The sequence below is a fragment of the Bombina bombina genome, chromosome 2 (genome assembly GCF_027579735.1).
Source record: "Bombina bombina isolate aBomBom1 chromosome 2, aBomBom1.pri, whole genome shotgun sequence".
In the NCBI taxonomy this organism is placed as follows: domain Eukaryota; kingdom Metazoa; phylum Chordata; class Amphibia; order Anura; family Bombinatoridae; genus Bombina; species Bombina bombina.
This window is the reverse complement of record NC_069500.1, coordinates 931,540,026-931,556,827: the sequence shown is the minus strand read 5'-3', so window position 1 is coordinate 931,556,827 and position 16,802 is coordinate 931,540,026. Positions and strand designations below refer to the sequence as shown.

Genomic DNA, 16,802 nt, shown 5'->3' with positions numbered 1-16,802 from the left:
CTATCTCTAGGACAATGTGTATTATTTGTACATAGACCATGTTTGTTTTGAATTTTGTTTTCAAGATGGTCAGTTTAGAGTCTTTAATAATGAGGATGATAGGAGAGTCAAAGTCCCATGAAAAGTCATCACTCTGTAGAAGAATGATGCGTTATAATATGTTATAGATTATAATAAATATAAGAAATAAGTTGTATCTTCCTGAGGACACTAATAAATCTTAAAGGGACACTCAATCAAAATTAAACTTTCATTGTTCAGATAGAGCATGCAATTTTAAACAACTTTCCAATTTACTTCCAATAACAAAATGTGCGCAGTCTTTTTATATTTAAACTTTTTGAGTCACCAGCTCCTACTGAGCATGTGCAAGAATAAGTGTGTATGCATTTGTGATTGGCTGATGGATGTCACCTGGTACGTGTATACATTTGTGATTGGCTGATAGATGTCACATGGTACGTGTATGCATTTGTGAATGGCTGATGGCTGTCACATGGTACAGGGGGAGTGGAAATAGACATAACTTTTAAAATTGTCAGAAAAAAAAATCTACTACTCATTTGAAGTTCAGACTAAGTGCTATTGCATTGTCTTGTTATCTTGCATTTGTTGATTATGCAAATCTACTGTGTTGACTGGTCCTTTAATGTTCACTGTAAATCAACGATCAAGATATATTCTAATAGGCTATCAATATGGACTGTACTAACCAACTTATCTCACCTCCGAATACTTTTATGGTTCTGCAGGAAAAAGAAAAAAAAGAGAATAATAAAGAAACTAGGACAAACCAAGCAAAACTACTAACCTTTCCTTAAATAAAAAAAATACCAAAACACACACTCTTTTTGTAGAGTTAAAATAAGATTCCACTGCTGATATCCTAAACGAAGATTGATAAAATTAAGCCTATTGTCTATGAAAGATAACCAGTGTATGGGATATACACTACCGGTCAAAAGTTTTAAAACCCCTCACATTTTCCAGTTTTTATTGAAATTTTCACAGTTTGTCTCAAGTTTACGTTGAAATTAAAGCATTGCACTAATAAACCGTTGGAGATAAAAAGGAAGTCATGGAAACAACATATTTAACAATTTCATCTAATTTTTGTACTCGCAATAAAGCCACCTTTTGCAGATATAACAGCTGAACACACTTGTGGGAATTCTTTCTACAATTGAAATCAGATATTGTTTGTAAAGTTCTAACCAACACTGTTGTAGAAGTTCCCACAGATGTGTTGCCCTTGTAGGTTGCTTTGCTTTCTCCCTTCTGTCCAGTTCATCCCAAACCAGCTCAATGGGGTTTAAATCTGGAGACTGTGCTGGCCATTCTCTGATTTGAAGTTTACCATCATGTTCTTTTTTTTATAAGGTAGTTCCAACATAGCCTTTAGGCATTTATTGGGTTATTACAGAGGGTATTGAATGGAGCTGGAAAATGTTGTAGTGGTCTTTTTTGTTCAAAGTGCCACTCAATCTGTGCAAGTTACTGACTATGGACCCAGCAGAAGCCTTAGATCATCAGCTTCCTCCTTCATGTTTGACAATTGTTGTTGCAGAATGGGGAACCATTCTTTCACCTGCTCGACACAGTACCAGAACCAAAGATTTTACATTTAGATTTTTCAGTCCATAAGACCATCTTCCAGTCTCCATTAGTCCATTGGTTGTGCTTCGTGGCCCTAGCAAGCCTTTTTTTATTTGCTATTTTAGCAACATCTTTCTTACTGCCACTTCACCTACCAAACCTGCACAATTAAAAAGTGAAATTTTCTTACTTCAATCAGATTTAAGCTGAGCCTGAAGTTTGTTGCTCTGTGAGCCACCTAAGCTGTTTAAGAAACTTGTCTTCTGATTCTGTTATGACTTTGGGTCTGGTTATAATGGTCTGACTTTCATCCTTTGTTTATTGCATATTACTCGCCATTATAGGAGCAATATACTAGTTGCAGAACTTGCAGTACTATACAGTCCAAATCCGTAATGCTTAAGAGGGTGTAATAACACTGTCCTTAGACAGACAGAGGGTTAATCAACAAAAGCTGGGACAACTGTAGGGATTGTTAGGATCAACTTTCAAGGCCTAATTTTCATCCATTGCTGCAGAAAAAACTGTAGGTGGTTAAAGGGGCATGAAACCCATTTTTTTTTTAGAAAGAGCATGCAATTTTAAACATCTTTCTAATTTACTTCTATTATTTAATTTGCTTAATTCTCTTGATATCCTTTGCTAAAAGGCATATCTAGACAGGCTCAGTAGCTGCTGATTGATGGCTGCACATAGATGCTTCGTGTGATTGGCTCACCCATGTACATTGCTATTTCTTCAACAAATGATATCTAAAGAATAAAGCAAATTAGATAATAGAAGTAAATTGGGATGTTGTTTAAAATTGTATTAACTATCTAAATCATGAGAGAAATTTTTGGGTTTAATGTCCCTTTAACTCATTTCTTGTTCCCTGAAAAAGGCCTGTGTGCATAAAGCTCTGGTTAATTTTCTTAAAGTGCCCCAAATGCCCTCAAAATAGAGGGCATTATAGTTTTTTTTATTTTACAAAGTTTACAGTTTTACAAAGATATGACGAGTCCACGGATTTCATCCATACTTGTGGGATATTAACCTCCTGCTAACAGGAAGTGGCAAAGAGCACCACAGCAGAGCTGTATATATAGCCCCTCCCCTTCCCCTCCACCCTCAGTCATTTTCTTTGCCTGTGTTATAATGTGTTATACTAGGAAGAAATGGTAAAGTGAGGTGTTAGTTTTAGTTTCTTCAATCAAGATGTTTTTTATTTTAAATGGTACCGGTGTGTACTATTTTCCTCAGGGGGATATGGAAGAAGATTTCTGCCCTGACGTTTGATGATCTTAGCATTTGTAACTAAGTTCCACGTTGGTTCCCACAAGACTTCTGAAGGTAACCATGAGACATCTTCAGTGTGGAGACCGGTTTCATGCTACAAGCAGCATTAAGGTATGTGCAGCCTTTTTTTCTGAGGAGACTTGGTGTATCAGAACTGGCTGGCATTATTTCCCTGTATGGGAATGGGGTAAGCAGTAAAACCTATTTTAATAAGAGGGGTGTTACTGGAGTCCCTATTTTATATTTATCATTAGTTGATATTTGGGCATTATGTGACATGGGAGACAATATAAAAAACGATGTTTTATGTTTTTTATTTTTGGCACTTTAAACTTATTGGTTTTATGCTTGAGGGTTATATTGTGTGTGTATTTTTACTTTAGTGCAAAACTACATTTCCATGCGGTGTTGTTTGGGCCTACTCTGACTTTTGACCTTAAGGGGCGGAGCCTATTTTGGCGCAATTTCTTCAGGCTTGGCAGCAGCAAACAGTAACTCGGTGGCTCCTGGACTCTGTAGCTGGTCTAAAGGGTTGGAAACTTGATTTGAAGTACCCTGGGGGCAGGTAGGCGCCACAGCAGAGCTGTGGCGAGGTGCAGAGTGTATTTTTATCTATCTTTTGACTATATGTTGATATAAGTACTTCTAATACCTTATTTCTGCCCTTGTTTCTGGGTGCAGTAATTTTTGGATTAACCAACAATATTAAGATAAATTTGGGAATAATTTAACGTTTTTTTTTGCATTTTGGAAAAATTGTTAATTTTTTCTTTTCTTAAAGGCACAGTTTACACGACTTTTGTGGTATTACTAGTCTGTTCAACATGTCTGACATTGAGGTTTCTCATTGTTCTATGCGTTTAGAAGCTATTGTGCAACCCCCTCTAACATTGTGTAACTTTTGTACTGAAAGGGCTTTACAATGTAAAAAGCATTTTTTAAATAAAGTAAGTGGTTCCTAGGGATGATTCTCAGTCTGAAGAGAATCAGGATATGCCATCCAAATCTCCCCAAGTGTCACAACCTTTTATGCCCACACAAGCAACTTCTAGTGCGTCTAATTCCTTTACTCTGCAGGAGATGGCTGCAGTTATGTCAACTACCCTTACAGAGGTATTGTCTAAATTACCAGTGTTGCAGGGTAAACGCAGTAGGTCAAGTATTAATGTAAATACTGAATGCTCTGATGCTTTATTAGCTATTTCCGATGTTCCCTCACAGTGCTCTGAGTTGGGGATCAGGGAATTACTGTCTGAGGGTGAAATTTCTGATTCAGGTAATGTTTTGCCTCAGACAGATTCGGATGCTATGTCATTTAAATTTAAGCTTGAACACCTCCGCCTGTTGCTTAGGGAGGTTTTAGCGACTCTAGATGATTGTGATCCTATTGTGATTCCTCCAGAGAAATTGTGTAAATGGATAAATATTTGGAAGTTCCTGCTTACACTGATGTTTTTCCGGTTCCTAGAGAATTTCGGAAATTATTAGTAAGGAATGGGATATGCCAGGTATACCATTTTCTCCCTCTCCTAATTTTAAGAAAATGTTTCCTATATCAGATATCATTCGGGACTAAGGTAGAGGGAGCTATATCTTCCCTAGCTAAGCGGACTACTATACCCATTGAGGATAGTTGTGCTCTCAAGGATCCTATGGATAAGAAATTAGAGGGTCTACTAAAGAAATTATTTGTTAATCAGGGATTTCTTTTACATTGCATTGTTCCAGTAACTACTGCAGCAGCTTTTTGGTTTGAGGCTCTAGAAGAGTCTCTTAAGGTTGAGACTCCATTAGATGACATTCTAGATAGAATTAAGGCTCTTAAGCTAGCTAGTTCTTTTATTACTGATGCCGCTTTTCAAATTGCTAAATTAGCGGCAAAAATTGCAGGATTTGCTATTTTAGCACGTAGAGCATTGTGGCTCAAATCTTGGTCTGCTGATGTGTCATCAAAACATAAGCTTTTAGCTATTCCCTTTAAAGGTAAGACCCTTTTGGGGCCAGAATTGAAGGAGTTCATTTCTGATATTACAGGCGGTAAGGGCCATGCCTTACCTCAGGATAGGTCGGTTAAAATGAGGGGTAAACAGAATAATTTTCGTTTCTTTCGGAACTTAAAAGGAGGACCCCCCTGCTTCTTCTTCTTCCACAAAGCAGCATGAAGGAGTGGCCCCCGATCCGGGACGGGATCTAGTAGGGGGCAGACTTTCTTTCTTTGCTCAGGCTTGGGCAAGAGATGTTCAGGATTCCTGGGCACTAGAAATAGTGACCCACGGTTATCAATTGGAATTCAAGGATTTTCTCCCAAGAGGGAGATTTCATCTTTCAAAATTATCTGCAAACCAGATAAAGAGAGACGCGTTCTTACGCTGTGTAAAATACCTTTTTACTATGGGAGTAATCTGTCCTGTTCCAAAATTGGAACAGGGACAGGGGTTTTGCTCAAACCTATTTGTGGTCCCCCAAAAGAGGGAATGTTCAGACCCATTTTGGACCTCAAGTGTCTAAACAAATTTCTAAGAATTCCATCATTCAAGATGGAGACAATTTGAACGATTTTGCCAATGATCCAGGAGGGTCAATATGTGACTTCCATGGATTTGAAGGATGCTTACCTTCATATTCCAATCCATAAAGATCATCATCGGTTTCTAAGGTTTGCCTTCTTGGACAAACATTATCAGTTCGTGGCTCTTCCTTTCTGGTTGGCCACAGCACCCAGAATCTTCACAAAGGTTCTAGGGTCTCTTTTGGCGGTTCTCAGACCGCAAGGGATAGCGGTGGCGCCTTATCTGGATGATATTCTGATTCAGGCGTCAACATATAATCTGACAAAATCTCACACGGACACAGTGTTGTCTTTTCTGAGAACTCACGGCTGGAAGGTGAACATAGAGAAGAGTTCACTTGTTCCACACACAAGGGTTCCTTTCTTGGGAACTCTGATAGACTCAGTAGCCATGAAAGTATTTCTGATGGAGGTCAGAAAATCAAAGATTTGGAATGCTTGCCGAGCACTTCTGTCCATTCCTCGGCCATCAGTGGCTCAGTGTATAGAGGTAATCAGATTAATGGTAGCGGCAATGGACATCGTTCCGTTTGCTCACTTTCATCTCAGACCACTGCAACTGTGCATGCTCAGTCAGTTGGAATGGGGATTATGCAGATTTATCTCCAAAGATAATTCTGGATCAAGAGACCAGAAACTCTCTTCTTTGGGGGTTGTTGCCAGATCATCTGTCCCAGGGGACTTGTTTCCGCAGACCCTCGTGGGTGATAGGGACAACAGATGCCAGCCTTCTGGGCTGGGGTGCAGTTTGGAACTCCCTGAAGGCTCAGGGTGTTTGGACTGAGTCTCTACTTCCAATCAATATTCTGGAACTGAGAGCAATATTCAATGCGCTTCAGGCGTGGCCTCAGTTGGCTTCGGCCAAATTCATCAGATTCCAGTCGGACAACATAACGACTGTGGCATATGTCAATCATCAGGGGGGAACAAGGAGTTCCTTAGCGATGATAGAAGTATCCAAGATAATCAGTGGGGCAGAGGCCCACTCTTGTCATCTGTCAGCGATCTACATCCCAGGGGTAGAGAACTGGGAAGCAGATAAGTTGACAGACTTTTCATCTGGGGGAGTGGGAACTTCACCCGGAGGTATTTGCCTCATTGATTCTCAGATGGGGAAGACCGGAATTGGATTTGATGGCATCTCGTCAGAATGCCAAGCTTCCAAGATACGGATCCCGGTCAAGGGATCCTCAGGCCAAACTGATAGATGCCTTGGCAGTAGCTTGGTTGTTCAGCCTAGCTTATGTGTTTCCGCTGCTTCCTCTCATCCCACGCGTGATTGCTCGAATAAAACAGGAGAGAGCTTCAGTGATCCTGATAGCGCCTGCATGGCCACGCAGGACTTGGTATGCAGCTCTAGTGGACATGTCCTCTCTGCCACCGTGGAAACTTCCTTTGAGACAGGACCTTCTCATTCAAGGTCCTTTCCAACATCCAAATCTAATTTCTCTGCAACTGACTGCGTGGAGATTGAACGCTTGATTTTATCGAAGCGAGGATTCTCTGATTCAGTTATCAATACTTTGATACAGGCTAGAAATCCTGTCACTAGTAAGATCTATCATAAGATATGGCATAAATATCTTTATTGGTGTGAATTCAAGGGTTACTCATGGAGTAAAGTTAGGATTCCTAGGATTTTGTCTTTTCTCCAAGAAGGATTGGAGAAAGGGTTATCAGCAAGTTCCTTAAAGGGACAAATTTCAGCTTTGTCAATTCTGTTTCACAAACGTTTGGAAAATGTATCAGATGTTCAGTCTTTTTGTCAGGCTCTATCTAGAATTAAGCCTGTATTTAGACCTATTATTCCTCCCTGGAGTTTGAATTTAGTTCTTCGAGTTCTGCAAGGGGTTCCGTTTGAACCTATGCATTCCATAGATATTAAACTATCTTGGAAAGTTCTGTTTTTGGTTGCTATTTCTTCTGCTCGAAGAGTTTCTGAGCTTTCAGCATTACAGTGTGATTCGCCTTATCTCATATTTCATTCTGATAAGGTGGTTTTTACGTAGCAAACCTGGGTTCCTTCCTAAGGTTGCTTCGAATAAGAATATTAATCAGGAAATTGTTGTTCCTTCCTTGTGTCCTAATCCTTCTTCTAAGAAGGAGCGTCTGTTACATAACTTGGACGTGGTCCGTGCCTTAAAGTTTTACTTACAGGCAACTAAGGATTTCCGTCAATCATCTTCATTATTCATTGTTTATTCTGGAAAGCGTAGGGGTCAGAAAGCTACGGCTACCTCTCTTTCTTTTTGGCTGAGAAGTATCATCCGCCTGGCATATGAGACTGCTGGACAGCAGCCTCCTGAAAGAATTATGGCTAATTCTACTAGGGCTGTGGCTTCCACATGGGCTTTTAAAAATGAAGCATCTGTGGAACAGATTTGTAAGGCTGCGACTTGGTCGTCCCTTCACACTTTTTCCAAATTTTCCAAATTTGATACTTTTGCTTCTTCTGAGGCTATCTTTGGGAGAAAGGTTCCCAAACTAAATTTATGCTTGCCTGATAAATTACTTTCTTTTACGATATGACGAGTCCACAGCCCTCCCTGTTATTTTAAGAGAGGTTTATTTTATTTTTTGAAAACTTCAGTCACCTCTGCACCTTTTTAGCCTTTCCTTTTCTCTTCCTATAACCTTCGGCAGAATGACTGAAGGTGGAGAGGACGGGGAGGGGCTATATATACAGCTCTGCTGTGGTGCTCTTTGCCACTTCCTGTTAGCAGGAGGTTAATATCCCACAAGTAAGGATGAAATCCGTGGACTCGTCATATCGTAAAAGAAAGTTATTTATCAGGTAAGCATAAATTTAGTTTTTTTATTTTTAAAAAAATGTACTTTTTTGGGGGGGGGGGGTAACCTAAGCTTATTTCTTTAACCTTTGTCAGTTTACTGCTTACCTTTGTAACATTTCAGGTTATTCAGTTGACTTGAACTGCTTAACTTTCTATAAAAACTAGGAAAATTAGGTGTCTAGTTCTAATACTGTATTTATGGAACATAAAAGCCAAAATGTATTTCTATAATTTTTTTATGGTATCCTATGTTGAAAATCATCCCTAGGTCGGCTCAGGAGCGCCCTACTGGAAGCTAGATAGTGATTTGTGCCTGACTACAGACATGTGCCTCTTGTCATTGGCTCACCAGATGTGTTCATCAAAAGTGCAATAATAAAATCCTCTAAAACATTAGAGCATTTTTATTTTGCATTTTTATGTCCCTTTAAGTAAGCAAAATAATGTATACCATAAAGTAATGTTTTCAGAGTTATATATTCACAATAAGCAATGTAGAGTAAAATGAATAACATACTGAAGAAAACAAATTCTGAAAGCATTTGACCAGGATTTGCCAACTTTATGCTTTTCATATTCTGTATGTGACTTACTTAGGTTTTCCAGTTGATTTAAATAATGCATATTTTAAAACAGCCAATTATGGGCTAGATTACAAGTGGAGCACAAAACTTTTGCGGGTGTGTGATGATTAACCAGCCATTACAAGTGGCTTATTGCTACCGCAAGTTCATGGTAGCAATTAGCACTCAGGAAAATCTCTGGTTAATTTTCTAAAAGTGCCCCAAATGCCCTTTAAAATAGAGGGCATTATAGTTTTTTATTAAAAATAAGTAGCTTTTTTTTATAATAAAAAACTGCACTAGGCAGTGTTTGGGGTCTAAAGTTGGTGGGAATGGGGTGTTAGAAAAAAACAGCGCTGAAAAGTGCCAACTGTGTGTTCCCAGTAAATATATATATTTATATGAATATATCTCAAGCGATGGTGTAAGTGCACTCTCACCAACTTTTGCAATTTGTCAGGGTGCTATGAGATAGAAGATAAAATGTAGCAAAGAAGCACTCACTGAACGGTTCCAACTGTGACAAAAAGTTTTAATTCAAACTAGTGACGTTTCGGGACAGTAACAGTCCCTTCCTCTGACACATGAATATATATATGTGTGTGTATACACATATTAACACATCAATATATTTGTATATAGTCGTATACATATATATTGAAAAATATGCTACCATCCCTGCGCTACTTACTCCTTTGCTGCGCAAGGTTCTGACGGTATCAGAAAGAGGCTCCAATTGGAGCCTATGAAAGCGCACTCAAATGAGTGAAATGCTTCCTAGCAATGCAAATGGCAGCTCACATTTGCATTGTGCTTTACTCGTAATACCAGCGCACATTAGTGTGCTCTAGTATTACTCATTGGAGCGCTAATATCTCTTGAACGCAAGTGATATTTAGCCCTCCACTCGTAATCTAGCCCTTAATCAGCATACACATTTATTACATCTGAAGGTATACTAGAAATCCTGTGGTATATCTAATCTTCCTCATCTTCTTTATTACTCTCTGTTATTCTACCTTTAATATATAAAAATAATTTTTTATTTATTTTTATTTTTTAACAAGATTTGGAACTTGATGCCATTAACCATGAAGATGAGGACGATGATCAAAACGATGTGATCCAGTCGTTGCTTAATGTTGTACACGAAGAGACACAGAACCTTCTACAAATGAACAGAAAGAATGCAGTTTTAGACAAACAGTTTGCAGGTAACGCAATGCTGATTCATCAACTATCTCTTAATTGTGCTGATGCAATTTGTAATATTAAAAAACAAAACTAAATGGGTTGGGGCTGTGTAGATTTGTTACCTAAGATGCAACTAATGTTGCTTGGGAAGTCTGCAAAAAAGGAAATGGACTGAACTTCAAACTCAAATTAAAATTTCCCATTGGTGAAAAGCAATGGGAATCTATAGAAAGCAGCATAACTTGACTGAACCTCATACTACTAAACCTCCCCTTGTTTTTAGAAAAAACAAATCAAACGTAATGGTGTATTATTTTCAAAAGTTATTTCACCTGCCTATCTAAATGCAGGTAGGACTTCTAGGGTGTTTTGTTCCTAGATTTATAATGTAGAAAATAAGAGACCAGCACAGCAGAAGAGGGGTGCCTGTAGGACCAGGAGACACTGCTAAGTCCCCAGACAGTAGTATTAAAACTAGCAATTTATTGATACAAAACAGCAACATTTCGGCAATGTTGGCTCATTCTATCCCTCACTTTACGGTCGTCTCCCCTATATACACCATGGAACAAGGTCATTTAATGAAATAGATCACATAAGTGGTCTCACAAGTAAAGAAGCCATTTATGTTATATTTTTTACCACTATGTGGGTGATGAAAATTAGTACCTCTTATTATAGGATTGCAGATCATGCAATTCAAACATGGGAAATTTCCTGTTCTCTTGCTACCTAAAGTGGTCTGTTTTAGCTCTTTCCCAGGTCCTATATCTGTCTTTATGAGGTGATCCCTTAGGTTTTTCACTCTTCTGTGGGCCATTAATGGAGGTTTTGCAAAATAAACTACATCCTTTTTACACTCCATGAGAATATGCCAATTCTCTCTGATAAGTCTAGCATTTTTATCACTCACTGGACTTTGCTGGCTGACAAAAACCATTCTATTTTCTTTACTTTTGTGAGTTGTTTCTCTGGTTTTGTGCAATGCCTCAATAGTGGTATCTATAAGCTAAGGGGGATCGTCCCTGTCAGTAAAATTTTTTGCCATTTCTTTTAACCTAATCTCCTGCCTGTCCTTGTCACTCACAATTCTGTTTACCCTGAGAAGCTGACTTTTGGGTAATGAATTGACTAGTAGTCTTGGGTGAAAGCTATTGTACTTAAGTAAATTATTTTTGTCAATATCTTTCACATATAGATCGAATTCCAGATGGTGTCCTGACTTATAAATCTTTGTGTCCAAAAATGGTACTGATTCTTCACTGTAACCGACAGTGAACTCTAAGTCTATAACCTTAGAATGAAGATCCCCTACAAATTGAAGTAGTGATTCTATGTTGCCCCACTATACGCCAAACACATCATCTATGTACCGCCACCATATTGTTTAAATAGATTCTCATAGACAATTCTTTCCTCAACCTCATTCATGAAGAGGTTGGCGCATGATGGGGCCACATTACAACCCATTGCTGTCCCCTTAGTCTGAACAAACCACTGATCCTGAAAGAGGAAATAATTCCAATATAGGATAAGTCTCAATAGTTCCTCAACAAAAGCTGCCTGTTGATATGAGTATCTCTTGTTCACCAGAAGATTTTTCTTTATAATGGCTATGCCATTTTCATGCTTTATAGAAGTATATAAACTTCTCACATCCATGGTGAACAAGAGAAACTTATCATTAGGAAACTCGAGTGCTTTTGCTTTCTCCAAAAAATGATTAGTGTCTTTAAGGAAGCTAGACATTTTTACCACCTCTGGTTGCAATATTTTATCAATAAATTTGGAAATGTTGGTGTATATGGAGTCCACACTAGAGACTATAGGCCTCCCTGGTGGCCTTTGGTTGTCCTTATGGACCTTGGGGACAGTATGTAGGGCTTTCTTTAATGTTGCTGCAATTTCCTTCTGTATATCATATATGGGATTGGTCTTTAACTTTTTATAAGTGTTCATATCTCCTAACTGTGACATAGCTTCTTGTATGTAGTATGTTTTGTCTAACAAGACGGTAGCCCCTCCCTTGTCAGCCCCCTTTAGTTTGACATTCTGATTTTTCTTTATTTAAAGTACAGTAACAGTTTATACTATAGAATTAACAGCATCTATTTTCAGGTTTTAAAGTAACCATGAAGTTAAAGGTTTTTTAGTATATGTATATATATATGAAGTTGTTTTTTATTCTGTGTAATACTGATAGGCTGTCAGTAGATGGAGCTAAAGCTCCATTATAGGTGCATTGGCGCCAAAGAATAGATATAAAAGATCTCTGTGTAACAAAGTATCAAGCATGAATAAGGGGATGTGACCCCGAAACGTCGCTGTTTTGTATCAATAAATTGCTATAAAGAAGTTTTTGAGTGCTGAGGACTTTTTCCCTAGTTTTTGATCCTAGATTTATGTGATGAAGCCTCTAGTATTAGGTCCAAAGGTATAAACCTAAGTGGTATTTTGTTTATATTGCTCACCCATGTATGGGAAAAAACATTGATCATGCACAGATGTGATTTTTTATTACCAAATCACCAAGTATTTTTTTATATCAAACTTGTTTTCATTAATAGACCAAATCTAATTTTGTATAGATTTTACAAGTAATATATAGTTGAAATGTATATTCTATTTAACAGTAAAAGGAAATGTCCTAAACTTACAAAGGGATTCACACATCATTGGGTTCATGGTTTAAAGACACATACGATGCTCTGTTATTTCTGTGTTTTATGAAACATACAGGTACCAATTAACATGTATTCAAATAACATACTAATTTAAAGTTTTGAAACCCATAGGTTCAAAACACACTCCAGGCAGTAAATATTTATTATTTAGTTTATAGTCATGTTAGAGCCGATTACAGAAAGCGCCAACAATTGCAAATAGACTTGTTTCTATGGTAGTATAGTTGTTTTTGTGTGAGGATTATATAGAGAGAACCCATAATCATTTAGCTGCAAGTGGTTGCTGGTAATTTATGTATCCTAAAACTTTTTTTAAATTTAGGAATATGAAATGGCATAGAACTTACATGCATGCCAGTGTTTACGTTCTCAAAAGCAGGGCAGTTCCTTGTTTCAGCTGTGCATGTAGCAAATAGGAAAGGAGAGCAAATGAGATTTCTTTTGGCTAATTCTCTGTATGATATTTATCTAGGCTACATATTGCACACTTTTTATTTATATATATATATGTGTATGTATATATATATATATATATATATATATATTTATATATATTAGTCTACACACCCTTGTTAAAATATCAGGTTTCTGTGATGTAAATAAATGAGACAAAGATAAATCATTTCAGAACCTTTTCCACTTTTAATGTGACCTATAAACTGTACAACTCAATTGAAAAACAGACTAAAATATTTTAGGATGCGTTAAGTAAACAAAAAAACTAAAATAATGTGGTTGCATAAGAATTAAGCAATCACATTCAAAATCATGTTAAATAGGAGTCAGTACACACCTGCCATCATTTAAAGTGCCTTTGATTAACCCCAAATAAAGTTCAGCTGTTCTAGTAGGTCTTTCCTGACATTTTCTTTCCTACAGCAAAAGCCATGGTCCGCAGTGATCTCCCAAAGCATCAGAGGGATCTCATTGTTAAAAGGTATCAGTCAGGAGAAGGGTACAAAAGAATTTCCAAGGCATTAGATATACCATGGAACACAGTGAAGACAGTCATCATCAAGTGGAGAAAATATGTCGCAACAGTGACATTACCAAGAACTGGACGTCCCTCCAAAATTGATGAAAAGACGAGAAGAAAACTGGTCTGGGAGGCTGCCAAGAGGTCTACAGCAATATTAAAGGAGCTGCAGGAATATTTGGCAAGTACTGTCTGTGTGGTACATGTGACAACAATCTCCCGTATTCTTCATATGTCTGGGCTATGGGGTAGAGTGGCAAGACGGAAGCCTTTTCTTACCAAGAAAAACATCCAAGCCTGGTTAAATTTTGCAAAAACACGTCTGAAGTCTCCCAAAAGCATGTGTGAAAAGGTGTTATGATCTGATGAAACCAAGGTTGAACTTTTTGGTCATATTTCCGAAAGATATGTTTGGCGCAAAAACAACACTGCACATCACCAAAAGAACACCATACCCACTGTGAAGCATGGTGGTGGCAGCATCATGCTTTGGGGCTGTTTTTCGTCAGCTGGAACTGGGGCCTTAGTCAAGGTAGAGGGAATTATGAACAGTTCCAAATACCACTCAATATTGGCACAAAACCTTCAGGCTTCTGCTAGAAAGCTGAACATTAAGAGGAACTTTATCTTTCATTCTTTCATTATGACAATCACCCAAAGTATACATCCAAATCAACAAAGGGAATGGCTTCACCAGAAAAAGATTAAAGTTTTGGAATGGCCCAGCCAGAGCTCAGACCTGAATCCGATCGAAAATCTGTGGGGTGATCTGAAAAGGGCAGTGCACAGGAGATGCCCTCGCAATCTGACAGATTTGGAGTATTTTTGCAAAGAAGAGTGGGCAAATCTTGCCAAGTCAAGATGTGCCATGCTGATAGACTCATACCCAAAAAGACTGCTGTAGAGTGCTGTAATAAAATCATAAGATGCTTCAACAAAGTCTTAGTTTACGGGTGTGCACACTTATGCAACCATATTATTTTATTTTTTTATTTTTACTTCCCTCCACCTAAAAGATTTCAGTTTGTTTTTCAATTGAGTTGTACAGTTTATAGGTCACATTAGAGGTGGAAAAAGTTCTGAAATGATTTATCTTTGTCTCATTTTTTTACATCACAGAAACCGGACATTTTAACAGGGGTGTGTAGACTTTTTATATCCACTGTGTGTATGTATATATATATATATATATATATATATGTGTGTATATATATATATATATATATATATATATATATGTGTGTGTGTGTGTGTGTATATATATTTTTTTTTTTTTTTTTTAACCAATCACATTCCTATTTTCTTTCCTAAGACATGATGAGTCCACGGAATCGTCATTTACTAGTGGGAATATCACTCCTGGCCAGCAGGAGGAGGCAAAGAGCACTACAGCAAAGCTGCTATATATGTCACTTCCCTTACCCATAATTCCCTCATTCTTTTTGCCTGCGGTGCAGGTGGAGGTAAAGTTTTGGTGTCTGATCTACAATCAAGATTTTTTTATTTTAAAAGCAGAGTAGGTTTGCTCTGATCTTTCTAAAGGGTCTAGCATTAGCCCATGTCAGTCTCTTCAGTATGGCAGTGGTGGCTTTTGAGCAATTGGGAACTTGTGGGGTACAATCATCCCTGCATTTTCCCAAAACATTCTGCTGCCCTATTTAGATTGCCTGAGTAAGTTTACTCAGTCTTTCTATATTTCCACAGGTCCATGTAAGGGATGGCATCCTCTCAAACCAGGTGAGCTGTCCTACTGCCGGACAGATAAATGTTAAGGTAAGTGCCAGTTTTATTTTTCTATGTAAGCAGGGAAAAAGTTGGCACTTATTCAGCTGAAACGCTGCAGAGGGACGTTTTTTTATTATTCCTGTCAGGGTGCAGGTTTTTATGGCAGTTTTTGCAGGCACTGTTAGTGTGAGGAGTTATTTATTTTTTTGATGGCACAGTGAGAATCCGTTTTTAGTAACGGATTTTGTACTTTTATTGGGGGTTTTATTGTTTGTTTTAAAGCCTGTTTTCAAGAAAGTTGTTTTAAACATTCTTCGAGTGTATCTGAGGGTGAAATTTCGGATTCAGGCAGTATAATTCCTTCTGCTGATGCTGAAGTTATGTCCTTGAGATTTAAGCTGGAACACCTCCGCTTGTTATTTAAGGAGGTTTTGGCTACCTTGGATGACTCCGATACTACTATCGCTGTTAACCCTAAGACGTCTAGTAAGCTGAACAAGTATTTTGATGTTCCCTCTGTGGTGGAGGTATTTCCTGTTCCAGACCGTGCTTCTGAGATTATTGCACGGGAGTGTGAGAGACCTGGTATTCATTTTTCTCCATCTCCTATCTTTAAGAAAATGTTTTCTATAGCTGACTCTATTAAAGAATCGTGGCAAACGGTTCCTAAGGTAGAAGGAGCTATTTCCACTTTGACTAAGAGGACCACTATTCCCATAGAGGATAGTTGTTCCTTTAAGGATCCAATGGATAAGAAATTGGAGGCATTATCAAAGAAAATGTATGTTCACCAAGGTCTTCAATGGCAGCCTGCGGTGTGTATTGCTACTGTTACCAGCCCTGCTGCTTACTGGTTTGATGCCTTGTCTGATTCTATTCAGACAGATACTCCTCTTGAGGAGATCCAGGATTGGATTAAGGCTCTTAAGTTAGCCAATTCCTTTATTATGGATGCCTCCTTACAGGTCATTAAACGAGGAGCAAAAATCTCTCTTTTTGCGGTTCGAGCTCGCAGAGCCATTTGGTTAAAATCCTGGTCTGCGGATGTTTCTTCTACATCTAAGTTATTAGCTATTCCCTACAAGGGTAAGAAGCTACAGCTACTTCTCTTTGGCTAAGGAGTATTTTTTGTTTGGCCTATGAGACTGCTGGACAGCAACCTCCTGAGAGAATCATTGCTCATTCCACGAGGGCTGTTTCTTCTTCCTGGGCATTTAAAAATGAAGCTTCTGTGGAATAGATTTGCAAGGCTGCAACTTGGTCCTTTTTGCATACTTTTTCAAAGTTTTATAAACTTGATACTTTTGCCTCGGCTGAGGCTTCCTTTGGGGGAAGGGTTCTTCAGGCAGTGGTGCCTTCTGTTTAGGTCTACCTGTCTTGTCCCTCCCTTATCATCTGTGTCCTCTAGCTTGGGTATTGATTCCG

General features: G+C 38.2%; 1 protein-coding gene across 2 annotated transcripts in view; it reads left to right on the top strand.

Annotated features, from left to right (window-relative positions):
• The window catches only part of PTPN13 (protein tyrosine phosphatase non-receptor type 13), a 565,956-nt gene that overhangs the window by 512,451 nt on the left and 36,703 nt on the right, over positions 1-16,802 (top strand). For both annotated transcript variants that reach the window (XM_053703380.1, XM_053703379.1), the window contains one exon: positions 9,866-10,012. In XM_053703380.1, coding sequence (XP_053559355.1) covers positions 9,866-10,012 — 147 coding nt within the window. The remainder of the gene's footprint in view (positions 1-9,865; positions 10,013-16,802) is intronic.